The 19,520-nt window shown below is 40.3% G+C and overlaps 1 protein-coding gene and 1 long non-coding RNA gene across 6 annotated transcripts; one reads left to right on the top strand and one right to left on the bottom strand.

Moving 5' to 3' along the window:
- Positions 1-3,919: 3,919 nt before the first annotated feature.
- Positions 3,920-18,518, top strand: comta (catechol-O-methyltransferase a). 5 transcript variants are annotated; one of them, XM_083555062.1, is made up of 7 exons: positions 3,920-4,295; positions 4,615-4,661; positions 8,973-9,132; positions 11,121-11,238; positions 14,571-14,764; positions 15,372-15,503; positions 17,456-18,518. In XM_083555062.1, the coding sequence occupies exons 1-7, from the start codon at positions 4,263-4,265 to the stop codon at positions 17,633-17,635; spliced, it is 864 nt and encodes a 287-aa protein (XP_083411188.1). In that variant the 5' UTR covers positions 3,920-4,262; the 3' UTR covers positions 17,636-18,518. The 5 variants fall into 5 exon arrangements, with proteins under 5 accessions (XP_083411188.1, XP_083411189.1, XP_083411190.1 ...); XM_083555063.1 differs by lacking the exon at positions 4,615-4,661 and having other exon boundaries at positions 3,924-4,295; positions 8,938-9,132; XM_083555064.1 differs by lacking the exon at positions 3,920-4,295 and having other exon boundaries at positions 4,439-4,661; positions 8,938-9,132.
- LOC310733702 lies at positions 6,376-7,178 on the bottom strand. The gene is made up of 2 exons (XR_014535868.1): positions 7,045-7,178; positions 6,376-6,947 (listed from the first exon to the last, which is right to left on the bottom strand). It is a non-coding gene; the product is annotated as an uncharacterized lncRNA (long non-coding RNA).
- Positions 18,519-19,520: the final 1,002 nt, after the last annotated feature.

Genomic DNA, 19,520 nt, shown 5'->3' with positions numbered 1-19,520 from the left:
CCTTTGTGGAAAAGTTTGGACACCCCTGTAGTAAAGGGTTCTTTTTTAATAAAAAAAAAATCGACAGACATTTATAGAAATCTGTTTTCATATAATGTCCTAGAATGGCCCAGCCAGAGCCCTGACCCTATTGAACATCTCTGGAGAGATCTAAAAGTGGATGTCTGCTGACGGTCCTCATCATACCTGACCCAGCTTGAGAGAAATTGCCACGAAGAATTGCAGAAAATCCACCAATCCATGTGATGATATCAATATGTTTCGAGACTAGTTTCGAAACAAGCCGACAGATGACATCACAGAGCTGCACGCACAGTCACAGGGAGCACCGACCTTCATAAGTCAGTGTGTTAAAAGTCATCGTCCACGTGCGCACCCGTCACCGAGCTCCCCTCACACGTGAGTTTCTCGCCAGAAACAACACAATCTAACTTCTGCACCCACCCTACTCGCCAGATCGGGCTCCTACTGACTTCGCCTCCTCCCTAAGATGAAGATCCGGCTCAAAGGTTGCCATTTTGACACCATTGCGGAGATCTGGCGCAAATCACAGAAGATGAAGACTTGAAATGAAGACTTTCAGGACACGTTCCAGAAGTGGCAGGAACGCTGGGAGCGCTGTACTGGAAATGTAGATAAATAAAGAACTTTTAAAGAACAAAGCTAGTTTTAAAACTATATATATATATATATATATATATATATATATATATATATATATATATATATATATATATATATATATATATATATACACACATAAAGCAATACAAATCGAATGCATTCAAAGAGCTCATTATTTCCCATTTTGAAAATATACACAACTGCACAGTAAAAAAAAGCTCCATTTATAGAACATCTGATTGAATACAAAAATAGCTTTCTTGCTGGAGGCTCTGCTTTGTGTGCTCATACATTCCCAGTGTGTAAGGGGTTTCCTCCTGGTACATCAGTTTTCTCCCAAAGGTGTACTAATTTGCATTAGGATGCCCCCCTGGCTTTGTTTCCCCTTGCGGCAGGCTCCAGGCTCCCTCATGACCCATTGGTATAGAAAATGGATGGACGTGGGGAAGGATAATGCCGTTACATATTAAATGTATAGTTTTCCGAACGCTAAAGATATTCGGATGGAATATCCACAATGCTGTCATAAACTTTATTCATATCAATGAATTAATAAAAAAAAAAACGACGCAACATAATTTCTAATGCTTTGATTTGTGTTTATTTTTATTATTTAAAGCCCTGGTGTGTGTGTGTGTGTGTGTGTGTGTGTGTGTGTGTGTGTGTGTGTGTGTGTGTGTGTGTGTGTGTGTGTGTGTGTGTGTGTGTGTGTGTGAGTCATATGCACATTACATTTGTCCTTCATACAAGTGTTTTTGAGGGAGTGAATGAAAAGAATGTATGCCACAGTATGCAGATTGTTGCATTGTGCATGTGTGGTTATGTTTGTGTGTGTGCGTGTGTGTGTGTGCGTGTGTGTGTGTGTGCGTGTGTGTGTGTTGAGCAGGTCAGTGAAGCTGTGAGTGAGTCACAGCTCTGGCATGCACTACAACCCCCAGCAGCTCATGTTCGCCCGGATACACACTCATTGAGCCTGGAACTCAGTCCTTTGTGCACTTTATTGGGGTTTATGGTTTTTCTTTTTTCCTGCATCATCGTGAGATCAGGGAACCAGAGCTCGGCAGCGGTGGTGATTGAGAACCAAGTTAACGCGGATTAAATCACAGGAACATAGAAAGCTTAGCGTGGCCTTAATTCTGTAATATTTCCTAATATATATATATATATAAAAAATCTGGACTATAATGTCAGAAGGAATACACTTTATTTTTTTTAAATATCCACACATGCAAGAAACACATTCTGCATTCATGTGAAATGGGAACTGAGTGCAAAGAGACAATGCACAAGTGGCCTTAATTAAATGTAACACTAGCCGCTGGCACGGCCACGCTCTCACACACACACACACACACACACACACACACACACACACACACACACACACGTGACTACATTTATGATAATTATAATGTGAAAGGTCACACGTGTAGTCACAGATCTGATCATATTTTTTTTTAAACATCTCCGACCCTGTTCACATCCACTCGCTGCTTTCATGCGTCTTTTTATTCATAAGTCTATGAACAGCTTTCACACTGATTCATTCAGTCATGTTCAGTAAGCACTTAATCCTGATCAGGGTCATGCTGCTGCATCCAGAAACGTGTCCCAAGAACTGGGCAACACTTTGTGTGCAGTATTTCAATACCATGACTGGTCAGGGCTTGTCAGAACAGTTCAGTGTGTTGCAGGATCTAAACACAAGAACTTTAGAGAAGTGATTTAGGAACTTTCATGAAAATAAAAAAAAATGTTGCTCAGGATCTTTAGCCCAGAATTGAAGTGCAGGAATGTAAATCCAGGAACTTTAGGCTGGAAATGTTAGCTGAGTTATTTTTGTTCAGGAAGGTATGGCAGGAACTTAAGGTCTGGATCTTTAGTCTAGAAATTTAAGACCAGAGCTTTAGTCCAGGAATTGAACGCCTTTTGTCCAGGAGTATAATCCCAGAAGATTTAGTCCAGGAATTTAATCCCAGAACATTTCATTTAGAAATTTAAGGCCAAGATCATTCATTTGCGGAACTGAACATCATTTTGTCCAGAAATTTAATCACAGAACCTTTAGTTCAGGAACTTATGACAAAGACTTTCAGTACAGGAACAAAAGCCCAGAACTTTTAGTCTAGAAATTTAAAACAAGGTTCTTGTGCCCAAGAATGTAATTCCAGAATCCCTTGTCCAGGAACTTAATCCCAGGACCTTTAGTCTGAAATTAATTCCAAGATCGTTTAATCAAAGAACTGTTGGATCTTTTGTCCAAGAACTGAATCCCAGAAACTTTAGTTTAAGAGTTTAATTGCACAATCTTTAGTCCAGGAATCTATCACAGAAGCTTTAATCCAGGAACCTACTTCCAAAACCTTTCATCCAGGAATTTCAACTCAGAACCTTTAGTTCAGGAACTTACTCCAAAAACCTTTTCATCCTCAGGACCTTTAATTTAGAAATGTAAGATAAAACTGTTTGGTCGAGGAACTGAAGAACCCTTTATCCTAGAACGTAATCCCAGAATTTAAAACAAACATATTCTTTCGAGGAACTTGAGGAACTTTTGACTAGGAATTTAATCCCAGAAACTTTAAACCAGAAATTTAACATAAGGATCTGAAGCCCAGGAATTGAAATCTAGGAATGTAAATACAGAAACCAAGATATTTATGTCAAGGATCTTATGATCAGGACTATTAAACCCAGAACCTTTAGTCCAAGAACCATAGTCACAGATCTTATCTAGAACCTTCATCCCTGGTAATAAATCCATGAATATATAATTTCTTTTGAATTTTCCAGGACTTTAACACACAGGACACACGCAGCTAATCAAGCTCATGAACATGATTTCTAAATTATTAGGATTTTTTAGCAGAGAAATTTATACTGTAAAAGTTTGAAAAATGCAGCCCAGGAGCTTTGGCATAAGAACCCACTTCAGAAACCCCCTGGTGTAGAGAGTGAAGCCCTGGTGTTTATTACTCAGCTTTAAGGTGAATTTAATGGAAATGAGAAGCGGGAAAATAACGAATCTTTCTCGGTTCCCATCACAGACAAAAACCTGTTTGTACTCCTTCCTGTTTTTAATAATGATGTAATACGTCTGCAATGATGTCAGCCCCAATTTCGGATGCCAAAACCCGGTCTTTTTTTAAGCTCGAGCACAGAAACAGTGAATAGCTTCTCCGATTCGAGAGAAAAAAAACACGCCTGAGCTCCAGCATTCAGCACCTCAGGCGTGCTGCACTGCTTCCACCTATGTGACGAGGGGGGGATAGGGGTGAGGAGGATGAAAGAGATCACAACAGAGAACGAGAGGAGTGGGTTGCGGCCTGATTGGTTACGAGGGGATTAAACGTTCAGTCCGGTTGGCCGAGACCAGTCCCTTTACCCCCTATATCGTTCCTTTGTGTGTGAATAGAAGTGGGGAGTGTGTATTTCTGTGTGTACATACCTATATATATATATGTGTGTGTGTGTCCATGTGTGTGTCTGTTTGCTAGACCATATATATGGTGTGTGTGCTGTATATCTTGGATGGAGTGTGTCCCAGTCTTTCTCCTGCTTCAGACTGATCGGTAGTTGCACAAATCTAAAAGAAGGAGAGAAAGAAAAACGAGGAGTGGGTACTCAGGTTAGGAGACATGAGCTGTGCACGTGGACATCTCGGGACGCAGGTGAGTGTTTCCAGTATGACCTGAACTTAAAATTACAAGGAAGTAGACTATTTTTTTCATAGGCATGTGTGAGCATGTGTGAGTCTGTGTGAGCGTGTGTGAGTCTGTAGATCACATATTTTATGTTTTGTTTTTTTTGTTTTGTTTTTTTCCCTTCTACATCTACACTGTTGATCTGTATTACACATTTAATGCATCACTTCCAAACTTCCTCCCCCACACACCTCTAACAGCTCTTTCAGTGTTTTTATTGCACAAGGTGTGTGTGTGTGTGTGTGTGTGTGTGTGTGTGTGTGTGTGTGTGTGTGTGTGTGAATAGAGTGTTACTGTGGACCTGTTGGAGACGCTTGTGCTTAGACATCTAAAGTAAGTATTTCGATTTGAAAATCTACTTAGGATTTTTTTCTTTCGTGTGTGTGTGTGTGTGTGTGTGTGTGTGTGTGTGTGTGTGTGTGTGTTTCAGTGATGTGTACATGTAAGCATATGAGCTCGTGGCTCCACATTTCTGCCCACGTCCTTCCTTCCCGTTTTACAGCTTTTTTTTCCCTATAGCTCAGTGTCTGTGTGTGTGTGTGTGTGTGCGCGCTTGTGTGTGTGTGTGAACGCGTAGGCGTGAGTGTGAATAGCACATCGCCGTGGCCCTGCTGAGGCCCACGAGCTGCACAGTGGTGTGGAGTGAAATATTTATGTTCAGAATATAGATCATCTGACACGCCGCTCCTTGGCAGATTAATGAGACCTACTGCATTGGGGTGTGTGTGTGTGTGTGTGTGTGTGTGTGTGTGTGTGTGTGTGTGTGTGAAGGAAGATGTCCTAGAACAGTTCCCTGCCTGCCAGAGCCTTCTTCTGGACCTGGAGACTAATTCTAATATCTTTAACAAAACCTTTGTTGGCTCTAAACTCCTTCCTGCTCTCAACAACAACAATGCAGAAACTATAAGCCATTAATCCGATCAGACGGTTTCATCCACTGGGTCACGCAGACGTGGCTGATTCGTTTTCTGCTCATAACTACAAGGCAGAAAGATTCTGTCATGTAACGCTATAAAGATTGACTTTGACCAAACAAATCTATAAATGTCCAGATGTTCCACTTTATATCCATTGACAAATCATAAAGAACAGCTTTACACAAGCTCGGCATTCGGTCAGCTCGTTTCTCAAAACATTCCGCTGAAATACTTTGGAAAACCTGCCAGAGATGTTCTTTACAAGTCTGAGATTTTCTTGAGCAGTTTAATATGATTTAGTTGTGGTGACTGGGCAGGACGTTCCATGATAGATATCACTCCAGACGACTGTTTGCTCTCATCGTCTTGTTGAAAGGTGAAGTCAGTTCTAATGAGCCACAGTCCAGACGGAATTGCGTGGTTTTTGGTGAATTATGGAATGGGAGTCATGTTGGTTCAGGATTCCTTTGACATTCTGGAATAAGTCTCCAGAACAACCCCAAACCATTTAGCTTCCACCTCTATGTGTGACTGTGGGGGTGAGGGAGTCTGATCACGTCGTCAGTTCTGATGTCCCATTTGGACTCCACAGAACTTTCTTCCACTCATTCACTGTCCTGTTCTGTACTGTGGTGCGAATGGCCCTGTATCTCTTTCATATTTATGGGGACTGAAACAAAAAAGAAATGTAGACACAGTAATCACATCATGGCAGACCTCCAGAACTGCACTTGCTCAGCTTGAGGCCTTGAGTACAACATTTACTCTCAGATGTCAAACAAACCTAATTATTAACCATAAAAGACGACGTAGCAGTGTTGCCCTTTGCCAAGCTGATTAGCTTCTGGCAACATCAGTAGCCACTGAATGGATGGATTTGGACTGTAGTTAATGTCAACAGTCTGCTACACTGATTCAGGACTACAGTTTGCTTCTGATCACCATCACTGCACCCTGCAACATCGTTTATCTGCAATAAATGGACATTCGGTGCAACCCAGATGGGGACGGGTTCCCTCTTGAGTCTGGTTCCTCTCAAGGTTTCTTGCTTATGCCATCTCGGGGAGATTTCCTTCACCACAATCGCCACCGGCTCGTTCATCAGGGACAAATTGACACTTTTAAAGAACATCACCACATTATCTGTGTAAAGCTGCTTTGAGACAATGTTCATGTAAATGAAATTACATGAAAACTAAATGTGTAATGGGATGTTAAAAAACAAGAACATACCAATCTTATGATCAGGTGTCCACAAACTTTTGTCCATGCAATGTATGTAAGTATTGTATGAAGATACTATATACGTATATATTAGGGTTGTAACATCTCCATAACTGAGGCTGAAGCGATTTGCATCTCGATGCTCAGCCAACGATACGACACATTACAGATACGTATGAAGTAGCTACCGATGTGATACGATCCGATTTCCATTCCATTCAACACAATTCAATGGTAAGAAACACGATGCTCTGCGATTCAATATCGCACAAATAGTTCACTTATCTTTGGTTCAGACAGACAGCAAATTATCAATTTACTTAAGTGCGTTCTGACTTCTGACGCATGACCCCTTCACAAACACGCCTTTGTAGTGCAAAAAGAAAGAAGATAGAAGAGACAAAAGATGAAATAAAACCAGATGTTCTTTTCCTCTTGTGTCTGCAGGAAGACGCAGCTCTACCTCTGCCATGTTAATCTGTATTCCATGTGACTCGCAGGACACGCCTCGTTCATATTCACGTAGCAGCGTTGGTGCTGAGAGAACGAATGCGCTCGAGAAACAGTTTAGCGACCAGAAATCAATATACATATAAAATATTGGTCACAAATGATTGGTCACTTTCGAAATAATAAAAGTTTATCGCATCTACTAATAATTATAAATAAATAAATCTTTTATCCAATGCAAATGTGTTGAATTGTACCGTCTGACATTCCTTCACTCTTGCGTTTATTTGCACATGCATTACTCAGCAAAATAGAAACCTTTTCATTGCAAACATTAACATGCGCCAGGTTGAGTGACAGCTCAGAGAAGAAGGTCAGTGAACCCCGGTTCAGTTTTAGTCCAAAACATATCAGCAGCGTCTGCATTACATTTCATTGCATTGTCTCTACAAACAGATCAAAGTACGTCACAGAGCTAAAAACAGATCCCTCTCGAATCTGGAATTACTTTCATTCAGGCGTAGTGTGAAGTTACGGTTCTACTTTAATATTTAAGATTGTAAGTATGCACTTTTCTTCTTATGGGTAGCAAAATTAAGGATGTACATGTCGGATTTTAAACATGTTCGATGTACAGAACCTTATTTTGGTCAATTACAAGCCGCCGCATCTGCTTGGAATTAAAGGTACAGGCTCTTTATTAGTATCTCAAAAAATGGACTTTACATGGCAGATTGTGGTTTTGATACAGCTGCAGATGAAGTATTTCGAGAGACCACATCAAAAATATATTGTTAGGAAACTCAACGACTGTAGTTAAAAAAACACGAATCAGCTTGGTTTCTGTAGTAGATCGTTAGATGTTTATCTGATTTCTTTAGCTGAAGAAACTCATCAGACCAGAGATTAGCTCCCGGGCTGGAAACATTCGGTGAGTCATTTTACTCTGTCTGGTGTGATTAGCAAACTGATGACAGACAGTTTATTTGAGAAAGAATTTCAGTGGCTGAAAAGTCTGATCTTTTATGCTTTTCTGGGCAAAAAAACACGAGAACTGGACAGTAAATGAGTGGAATAAAGTTCTGTGGAGTCCAAATGGGACATTTTTGTTTCTAACAGAAGAATTTGTTAGCATTGTGTCACCCCCCACAGTCCAACATGGAGGTGGTAGGTTAATGGTTTGGGGTTGTTTTAGAGTCTTATTCCAGAAAGTGAAAGGAATCCTGAACCAACATGGCTCCTATTCCATACTTCATCGACATGCAATTCCGTCTCGACTGCGGCTCATAGGAACCCGACTTCACCGTACGACAAGACGAACGCACTCTGTAAGAGTTATTTAGAGAGCAAACGGTCGTCTGGAGTATTTATCATGAAACAACCTGCCCAGTCATCGCACCTAAATCCTGTTGAACTGATCAACAAGAAAATCTCCAACTAGTGAAGAACGTCTTTGGAGAGTTTTACAATAGTAACGCTGTTCTTTATGCTAAGAGAGGATTTTAGAGAAATATAGTGGAACATCTGAGCATTTATATATAACTCATGACTGAGTTTGTTGCATACTGAAGAAACAATAGGAACATGTCTCTCAAAAAACATAAAAGACTCTGTGTTCCCACATTTGACGTGGTAAAGGTCAACATTTGTAACATGAAGCACCACGTCTAGACAAAACATGTCTACTTCAAAATGCCTTATTAATAACTGTTATGGCTGTAATGGTAAAGAGTTAAATGGATACGTATGCACAGAGGTTTTACGTACAAAGTCAACTTTTGGGTCTGAGACAAACGTTTAATCTTTAGAGTTTTAAAATAGAAACCTATGTGTATGAAGTTTTTTTCTCAGATAAAGGGGGGATTCATGGCCAGAGGGAGTTTAGTTTAGTTTGTTGATTCTGGATTTCACATATAAAGCATCAGTTACTGATCTCTTTACATTTGTTTTTTTTTTTCTTGTTGTTCCTCTTTCTTTTTGGACTTCTGTTTCCTCCTTAACCTCCTCCTCTATACCAGTCTTTTCTCCTCGTTCGTTTTTCTCTCTTTTTCAGAATGGAGTGCTGCCTGCTGACGTTGTGTGCAGCTTCCGCAGCTCTTCTTTTCGCCCTCCTTTACTTTCTTGTGCAGCGCAACGGCACGTGCACCTTAATATGGCACGCCTTCATCCACGAGCGACTGTACGACACACTCACTCGCTCCACACGGCCTCAGGTGACATGCTTTCTTCTCGTTTTTTTTATTTGCATGCAAACGTGACATTTTAGGGACTCTTACCATTTATGTGTTTTGTGCAATAAAATAAATCACATCAACACACAGCAGTTGTAGTCGATTCCTTTTTTTAAATTCTATTTTATATTATATCCACTTCCATTCCTCCATTTATCAAATCCTGTTTTATTTACCTCTATTGCGTTCTTTGATTACCTCTATATCCCTGTAAAGCTGCTTTGAGACAATGTCCATTGTTAAAAGCGATGTACGAATAAAAATGAATTGTTCTCATTCGATTCAATTAAGCTGTATCCCACCTCCTCTCATCTCATTCAGTACAATTCCAGCCATCTAATTATTCAATTCTAGACAGTTTCATTCTTTCATCCAAGTCCACTCAATGTAATTCCCTTTCTTTCCATACGTTTTTATAATTTCAGTGCATTCGTTTCGATATAATTAATTTTCCTTCTCCTGTTCCATGCCGTCCCATTCAGCATAATCCTTACATCTAATTATTCCATTCTAGTCAACTTCATTCCTTTCTTCAATTTTTGTCAAAACCATTCCCTTCCATTCTTCCATTTCATTCCATCCCATTCCATCCCACAGAGGTGTAAAGAGTACCTGAAAATCAGACTTGAGTAAAAGTATATATATTTTACTGCCAAACTAACTTTTAAAGTCAAAAGTCACCAATTCCAATAAGACTTGAGTAAAAGTCTTCGAGTATCTGATTTGAACAACATGAAGATCAACACAACAGCCTGTTCAACACGCGAGAATAAAACAAAGCTCAAACACATCGCTCAAGAAGTTGTAAAGCAATCTTCCAACGAAGGATCTCTAATTAACAAATAAAATGATAGGATCAGGTCACAGAGTAGAAGAACTAATAATACTCAATAGACGAATAAAAACTTTCTTTCTGCTTCTCCCGTTAGGGGTCGCCACAGCGGACCATCCTCATGTTTGATTTGGCACATGTTTTTTTTACGCTGGATGCCCTTCCTAACGCAACCCTCCCCATTTATCCGGGCTTGGGACTGGCACTAAGAGTGGCTGGGGTCGGTTCCCTGACCGGGGATCGAACCCGGGCCGTAGCGGTGAGAGCACCGCATCCTAACCACTAGACCACCAGGGGACCTCAAAAGACAAATAATTTAGATAAAGTAAAACCAAATATTCAGCGATGAATGCGATTTGATGCAGCTCTCAGTCTCAGAGGGGCAATTTATTAATTTATTTTAACAAAAGTTGGTTTTAGCACTTTTTGGACCAAAATTGAGGCTAGCAGTGATTAAAAGTCGTTCACAGGCAGCAGATGCTGGTCGGGGATTCTTAATGACGTCTTCAACAGAGGTGCAAAATGTAATTGGTAATGCTCATTGTGAATTAAATGTACATCTATTGAATCATAAATGTAGTAAAATAAAGAGTAGGGGTGTAACGGTACTCGTATTCGTACTAAAATATTTCGCAAGTTTGTTTGTCACTTTGAACAGTGTCGCTGTATTTTTTTATTATTATTATTATTATTATTAAACTTGTATACATACAACACAATGCCCGGGCTACAAAATAGAAACTTAGAGCTAGCGCAGTATGGAGTCACCGCTCACTCCCTACTGGAAATATGATTTGTAGTTTTTGTTTTGCGCATTCACCGAATCGTAACTTAAAACCCGAGGTATGTACCGAACCCATGAATTTTGTGTACCGTTAAGCCACTGGTAGAGAGTAAGTTGCTTATATCTCTGATACTCAGTAAACCTAGAAAGTAGCCAAAAAATTACTTACAATACAGTAACGAGCTTTATTTTGTCAAATACTATACACCACTGGCATCCCTCCATTCCTTTTTCTTTCCGTCGCATTCCATCTCATTTTATTCTGTTGAAAGCACAACCTCCATAGCTTCAGCCGTGCACGGGTTTCCGTCTTTACCTCGTAAGTTTCCGAATCGTTTATTGTTTAATTCGCAGCGCATGCTGAAGGCAGTGCAGAAGAACGCAATTAGAGGGAATCCTGAGAGTGTCATCTCTGCCATCGACTACTTCTGCAAGCACTCGGAATGGGCCATGAACGTGGGCGACGAAAAAGGTGAACATCTCTCTATTGTACCTCTGTTTATTTTCTCTTTTGCATACACATTATAACCTTAGATTCAGTCTAAATAACTTAACTAGCTAATTATTTATATTACAGTTAATTTTTTATTAAATTGTTATTGTTGACAATAATAATAACCCATCCATTGTGTTTGCACAAGCCAGCACACTCTTAGTGACCCCCCAAGCCCGGAAAAATGGGGAGGGTTTTGTTATGAAGGACATCCAGCATAAAACATGTACCAAATAATGTGACGTATAAGAGTGGAGGAAGGTGCACACAGGTGGACTATGTTCTATGTAGGAGATGCAACCTGAGATTGGAGACTGTAGACAGCATCAGATGATGGTTTGTAGGATGGTTTTGGAGTTGATGAAGAAGAGAAGGAGAGTGAAGACTGAAAGAAGAATAAGATGGTGGAAATTGAAGGAGGAAGACTTTAGTGTGAGATTCAGGGAAGAGGTCAGACAGGAGCTCGGTGGTGGTGAAGAGGTGCTGGATGATTGTGTAACTACTGCGGAAGTAATAAGGGAGACAGTTAGAAAGGTACTTGGTGTGACATCTGGAAATGTAAAGGAAGACAAGGAGACGTGGTGGTGGAATGAGGAAGTGCAGGAGAGCAGAAGAAGAAAGAGGTTGGAGAAACAGAATTGGGTTCGACAGAGTGATGAGAAAAGTAGGCAGGAGTACAAGGAGATGCAGCAGCAGGTAAAGAGGAATGTGGTAAAAGACCAGGAAAAGGCATATGAGGAGCTGTAGGAGAAGTTGGACACCAATGAAGGAGAAAAGGATTTCTACTGATTGGCAATAAAGGATAGAGATGGACTAGTGTTGACTAGTGAGGAGAGTGTGTTAAGAAGATGGAGGGAGTATTTTGAGCAACTGATGAATGAGGAAAATAAGACAATTGTGACAGCAATGAAGTGTAAAGTAGGATTGACAGACTGGTTCAAGGTGGAGGTGGAACTGCATCAAGGATCAGTTCTAAGCCCTTCGCTGTTTGCAGTAGTGATCGACAGGTTGAAGGACTTAGTGACGACGATGGACAGGATTAAAAACGAGTTTATAAGAGAGACAGCACATGTAGGTAGTTGGTTTGAAAGAGGCAGATGTAGAGGACAGAGTAGTGTGGAGACGAATGATCTGCTGTGGCGCCCCTTAATGGGAGCAGCCGAAAAAAAAAGGAGATTGTTGATCTTGATGATTGTTGATACTTATGTATGTGTGATCTTGATTTTAATAGTAATCTTGTTTATCGTTTAAATGCTTTGTCTCATTTTAAGACAGAAAATATTCTTACATTTACATTTGCGGCATTTAGCAGACTCCTTTGTCCTGAGTTATGTACAAAAGAGCTTTGAGTTTCTATCAATAAATAAATCTACACTGGTATTCTAGATTTCAACTTAAGAAACATCAGCCTACAACTCTGTTGAGAGTGTTTTGCTAGGGTTGAGTTTTAGTTGATGAGCACTCATCCATAAAGATATGTCTGCCAAGCATGCCGAGATCCGATCTTAAGCTGTGGTATCTGAGGAAGGAAAAGATGAGTTGAGTGTCAAAAGCATACCCGTGGTAAGAAAAGTGAAATTGTGAGGATATGACTTCATCAAGAGAGTGGGTATAGAGGGAGAAAAGTGGGGGGGGCCAAGTACTGAGCCTTGTGAGACACCAGCGTAGATTCTCCGTTGGGCAGATGTGGACCCCTCCATGTTACCTGGTATGAGCGACCTTCCAGGTAGGAAGCAAACCATTCCCAAGCTGCTCGGCGGATACCGAGGCTCCTGAGGGTAGACAAGAGAGTCTTGTGGTTGACTGTGTAAAATGCTGCTGAAAGGTCGAGGAGGATAAGTACAGATGTAGTTTCTCAGTGACAGCCAAAAGGACCGTCTTTGTGGAATGTTCTGCTTTGAAGCCAGACTAGTTTGGATCATGGAGGTTGTTCTGTAAGAAATAGACAGACAGTTGGTTAAAACAGTGTGTTCCAGAGATTTTGAAAGAAAGGAGCGAAGTGATACCGGTCTGTAGTTGTTGAAGTCTGATGGATCCAGAGCAGGTTTCTTCAAGATAAGAATAACCCTCGTTGGCTTGAAGGTAGAGGGCACATATGATGGCCAGATGTTAAGCACCCGTTGATGACCGTGAAGATGAATGGCAGGAGGTCTTGTGAGATGGTCTGAAGTGTAGTTGAAGGGAATGGATTCAGAGGGCAGGTGGTGGGATTGCAAGATTGGATGACTTGCAGTATCTCTTCTTTTGCTATGGTTGAGAAGTTTGAAGATGAAGGAGTAGTGGATTCCTGGATGTGTCATTGTTGGGGAGGAAGTGAAAGTCTCTGAGATTTTCTCAGAGGAGAGGAAAGCATCAGTATCAGATTCCAAGTGGAGAAAGGAAAAGGGTTTTAGGTAGGATAGGAAGAGTGATTGTAAAGAAAACCAGGTGATGATCAGAAATTTGAAGTGGTGTAGCAGCCATGTCTGTAGCTGGGGTAGGGTGTGTGAAAACCAGGTCCAGAACATTTCCTCCCTTGTCTGGAAGGGGCAGGTGTTAAATGTCAAGGAGAAGGTATTCAGGAAAGTCAGGAGGCAAGATGTCTGTAGTTTGTCAGATGGGAGGTTGAACCTCCAGAACTGTCATAATTTTTTAACTATGAGGAATTCTGTTGAATAGTAGCTCTGGTTTTAAGATCTTTCACATGAATTAAGAAAACAAACTGTTTAACAAAAAGTTAATAGTTTAAGTTAATTAGACTAAATCCACTTCTTGGAATAAGTGTTTTAATGCTTATTTAAACACATTTTGGTCTTTTTCTTAAGCCTAAATACTGTTTCTTCTTCTTTTTTTTTTTCCAGAAATCTTTCAAAGTGGAATTATTTTACTTCACTGTAAGATCATTTGACTTGTTTCTAGTCCGTGTCTTCTTAAATCATGCATTCATTTTTTATATTTTGACACTTAATTTTTTTGCAGTGTGGATTGAGTTCCTCCCCACATGGCCACACACAGTCACAGAAAAATTGTCTCGTACAATGAAATTCAGAGATATAAAGCAATTAGGTAGCATTGACTTTTCCTAACTCTTTTGCTTTTTCCTCTCCTCCGTACACTTAGTGGCCAGCAGGAAGGAGTTACAGGCTCATCTGATCGATACGGAACCATTTAGAGTTCAGCTGATTAATAATCAATAGTGCAGACCTGAATGGCTGTTAAATGATGCAGAACGACCATTAATGCTGTTTTAATTGTGCCATTCACCACTCAATTACATCTGGTAATGATCTTTCGGTGTAGAAACCCGTGCACGTGTGTGTGTGTGTTTTCAGGCTGCATTTTGGACTCAGTAGTGACTGAGGTGGACCCCAGTACAGTTCTGGAGCTGGGGACGTACTGCGGGTATTCCACAGTCAGGATCGCACGTCTGCTCTCCCCGGGCACCAAATTTATCACGGTGGAGTTTAACCCGGCCAGTGCAGAAGTCGCCAGGAAGATCATTGCCTATGCTGGCCTACAAGACAAGGTGTGTGTGTGTATGTGTGTGAGAGGAGGTCATAGAGGTAGAAAAACCTGCCTTTGAACCTGTGGTGTCAATCACAAGACCTGCGTGGTGAAATGTAGATGCGTGCACAGTCTTACCCGTTCTCAAACTAACTGAGGTAGTATATAAGGTGATAGCTTAGTGGTTTAGGGACTTTGGCTCAGTAGGTTGTGAGTTCAAATCATGGCCATACTAAGCTGCCACTCCTGTGCCCCTAAGCAAGGCCTTTAACCTCATATCTGCTTAGTCGTATGAGTGAGCTAAACGTAAGTCGCTCTGAATAAGAGCGTCTGCCAAACACCATAAATGTTCATGCTGCTTTTAAACTATAGGCTCCGCCTCTTCTGGTTGGGTTTGGGTTCCGATTGGTCAATTGCAATTCACTATTTAATTATGATTGACAGGAGGCTCAACCTATAGTAGGACAGCAAAAAGAGGCATTAAAAAAATTTGAGATAAAGGACTATAAAGAGTCGATAGCGAGAACTAACGTGCTGCAGTGATTCATTTTTTTAATGTTTGGATTGAAATGAATGACGAGGAAGCGATTTTGTTTGATTGTTATTTACACATGCTTCTCCCTCCCCAGGTGACTCTGGTAGAAGGCGCGTCAGGTGATTTGATCCCTCAAATAAAGAAGCTTTACGGCATCGCGACGTTTGACTTCATCTTTCTTGACCACTGGAAGGATCGCTACCTCCCTGACATTAAGCTGTTTGAGGTAAAAGACATAAAAACATACCCCATGGTGACTGAGAAGCTTTTCCTAATCAAGCTGTTGCAGATAATCAGCATTATATCAAAAGCCTGGTCTTTGGGATTTGGAAATACACTTAGGGCAAAGGTATTGGGACATCTGACTTTTCCATATGCTACATGTGGTTTGTAGGAAAACTGTTACAACATATATTTGGTAGCTTTTCCTTCACTAGGAGACCCAAACCTGTTCCAGCAGGACACTGCCCTTGTGCACATGTGAAGATGCTCTTTACAAGGGTTGGAGTAGAAGATCTGCTATAGAGCTAAAACTCTATTGAATATGAATGAATTGTTCATGCTGACTGCACCCCAGGCCTCCTGGCTTAAGTAACTGTAACTAAATAAGTAATGTTTCAGTTCTGTGTATTATATAATAATGAGAATTTTGCACCAATAAACAGTAGATGCTGGATATCATCAGTCACCGAAGCATGTAAAATGAATACGGAATAAAATGTGACATAAAAGTGCTGTTAATTGGGAAATATACGTTTAAGTGACAAAGATGTCAATCACAGGAGTCTTGTTCTTCTCTTACAGGACACCAATTTACCAAAAATCTTGTTTTATTCACTAAATAATGTCAAATTATACCCTTTTGTCGTTATATTTATTATTGTGGAACATCCATGAAAGAAATTAGTTACTGTTCAAACTGCTATTATTGCAGCTTTATATATACTTTCTTTCGGCTTCTCCCGTTAGGGGGCGCCACAGCGGATCCTCCGCATGTTTGATTTGGCACATGTTTTTACGCTGGATGCCCTTCCTAACGCGACCCTCAAAAGAGTGGCTGGGGTCGGTTCCCTGACCGGGGATCGAACCCAGGCCCAGTGGTAAGAGCGCCGCATCCTAACCACTAGTACACCAGGGGACCTCATTAGAGCAGCTATATATATGTTCTAATTCCAAATGAACATCTCCACATAAAATCTTTATCCAGTGTTATTAGTTGGCATAAAATAAAATAAAAATAAAAAACTGAAAAAAAAATACGCATTACAGTTTTTCTAAGTTGCTTTGGAGCGTTTCACAGACAAATTGCAAACGTTTTGGGACATTCGTTTTATTAATCGGGTAAAATGGTCTCCTACATTATCAATTGTTTATGGCTTGTTGATCAAAATATATTATACTGGTTCTCACCTGAATAGTCCCAAAAACATCTCGGCATCAGTTCATTGTGTGTAAAATGGTTAAACCAGTCGCCAGAATCTGTCAAATTTCTATTCTTTTTTTTTTGTCTTGAATTGATGACTTGTGCAGACGAATCTCGAATGTCACTAATGAAGGCAAATGAACGCCATCAGATCAACCGATGATCAACCAGTTCTCTAAAACAGGTCAAAGGTGAATCTCGTGAACCTTCAATAGGCAAAAAAACCCTGCAGAATTACAATTTCTAAAAAAAAACAGCAAACGAAAGAACACTAGTGCAGTAGAGTGAAATGCGAATCAAACTAAATCCCACATGCAGTGAAATTCATAGACGCCGTACAGAAGAAATTCATCCTTGTGCATTTTCAATCATTGGACCCCGAACCGTAGTTTACATCAGGAAACACTGAAAACGTAAACATTTTGACGATTTTGTTTCACGATGACAAAAGCACTTCTGATGGCGATGAAATGCTCATCGACACAAATGCTTACTTTTACGAGATGAACTTCTTGATTTTGAGAAAAGTACAGGCTTTTGCAGGAAATCCATTGTGTTGTGCAGTTTGTATGATGTGATAAATTCTCCAAAGCAGCTGAGAACCGAGCAACTGTTATATAAACGTGTGATTCACCTTTCAGCCAGAACTGAACTCGAGCGGGTCGTGTTGGAGTTATAGTAAAAAAAACAGTATAATGCATGTATAATGCAGGTCTTCTGCAGAGCTGAATGTTTTTTTTTTTTTATCTCTACAGGAGTATGGTTTGCTCAGGAAGGGCTCTGTGCTGCTGGCCGACAATGTGATTTGTCCCGGAACACCGGAATACCTGGAGTACGTGAGGAACAGCCCTCGCTATGAGAGCAGATACTATCCTTCCCATCTGGAGTACACCAAAGTGGAGGATGGACTGGAAAAGTCGCTCTTCCTGGGATAAAACACTGTTTACAACACCAACACCAATGAAGATCTTCCATCATCTTCAATATTACCCTCAATCAGTATCTGTGTAACAATACAACTGCAGTGATTTACAGCTGTGTTCCAGGAAAAAGTGAATGATTATCATTATCAAATTGCATGTACATGTGTAAAGCATCCAAGATGTTAGGAGACTAACATGGACAAAAGTTGGTGGACACCTGACCATCAGTTTGGTATGTGCTTCTTCTTGAACATCCCATTCCACATTCAGTCTTGATTTACCCTTATAATAACCTCCACTCTCCTGGGAAGATGTTCCACTAGATTTTTGGAGCGTGCTAGTCAGTGTTTTAATTAATTCAGGTTCAATAGGGTTGAGGGTCAGAGCTCTACAGCAGGAGATCTTCCACTCCAAACCATTTAAAGCACATCTTTATGGAGCTGACTTTGTGCATTGTAATGCTGATACAGGTTTGGGTCTTCTAGTTGTAATAAAGCGAAAATATTATGCTCCCTCATCCAAAGACTATATACAACTGTGTGTCTCCAACATTGTGGTAACAGTTTGTGGAAGAACTACATATGGCTTGGGAAACATCAGGTGTCCGAATACTTTTGCCAATATGGTGTGTCAATTCCTGATTTCTGTTGCTGTAATTATCAATCATAAACACAAAGGCACAAAAGTATGAATTTATATCACCCAGAAGAACCTGGATCCTCCGCAGGTTTCTTCCTCATGTCATACCATGTCATCTCAGGGAGTTTTATTTCTTGCTGCTGGTAACTCATTAAAGATCTACATCTACACCTGGATTCCTTCAGTGACTGATTGAAGATGAGATTTCGCTCATATTTTATTTCAAAAACAAATAAAATACATTACAAATACTAAAGTTCTAGTAAAGAGGTGAGAAATCGATGTTTCATCTACATCACATTTAGAACACAGTGAAGTTTTACATTAAACATAAAAAATATGCAAGAAAAATGGACCATCTACCTTGTTTTGAGCACTACGTTTAAAAAGCTGCATCTCTGATGGTATGGTGGTGCGTTAGTGCCTGTGGGATGCGGAGCTTGCACATTTAGAAAGACTCCATCAATGCTGTACAGGTTTTCTATGTACAAGTTTTAGAGAAACAAATGCTTCCATCCATTAAACCTCTTTCTCCGGTAAGACCTTGTGTATTTTAGCAAGACAATGCTAACTCCATACTGCATCCATTACAACAGCATGATTTCGTAGTAAAAGAGTGCGGGTCCTGAACTGCAGTCTAGACCTTTCACCATTCGAAAACATTTGGCGCATCATGAAACGTAAAACACAACAAAGAATACCCAGAACTGTTGAGTAGCTAGAATCCTGTATCAGACACATATGTAAGAATATTCCTCTCTCAAAACATCAGCAACTGGTACCCTCAGGTCCTAGGTGTTTTCCTTTAAAATGGTATGTATTCTCAGTTTAAACATCAAATTTTTTTTAATTTGCGAATAGAATATGGATTTATGACATTTGCCAATTGTTGCATTTTGTTATTTACATTTTGCAGTGGCCCAACTTGGGAATTGGGTTATATATATATATATATATATATATATATATATATATATATATATATATAGTAAAAGACAGGAGGTGGAGCTGGAGGTAGCAGAGCTGAAGATGTTGAGATTTTCGTTGGGAGTGACGACGATGGACAGGATTAGAAATGAGTTTATTAGAGGGACAGCGCATGTAGGACGTTTTGGAGACAAGGTGAGGGAGGTGAGATTGAGATGGTTTGGACATGTGCAGAGGAGGGACATGGTGTATATCAGTAGGAGAATGCTGAGGATGGAGACACCAGGAAGGAGGGAAAGAGGAAGACCAAGGAGGAGGTTTATGGATGTGG

This window comes from Silurus aristotelis (genome assembly GCF_946808225.1).
Source record: "Silurus aristotelis genome assembly, chromosome: 11".
Taxonomy (NCBI): domain Eukaryota; kingdom Metazoa; phylum Chordata; class Actinopteri; order Siluriformes; family Siluridae; genus Silurus; species Silurus aristotelis.
Note: the sequence above shows the minus strand (reverse complement) of the source record. Positions and strands in the feature narration are given on the sequence as shown.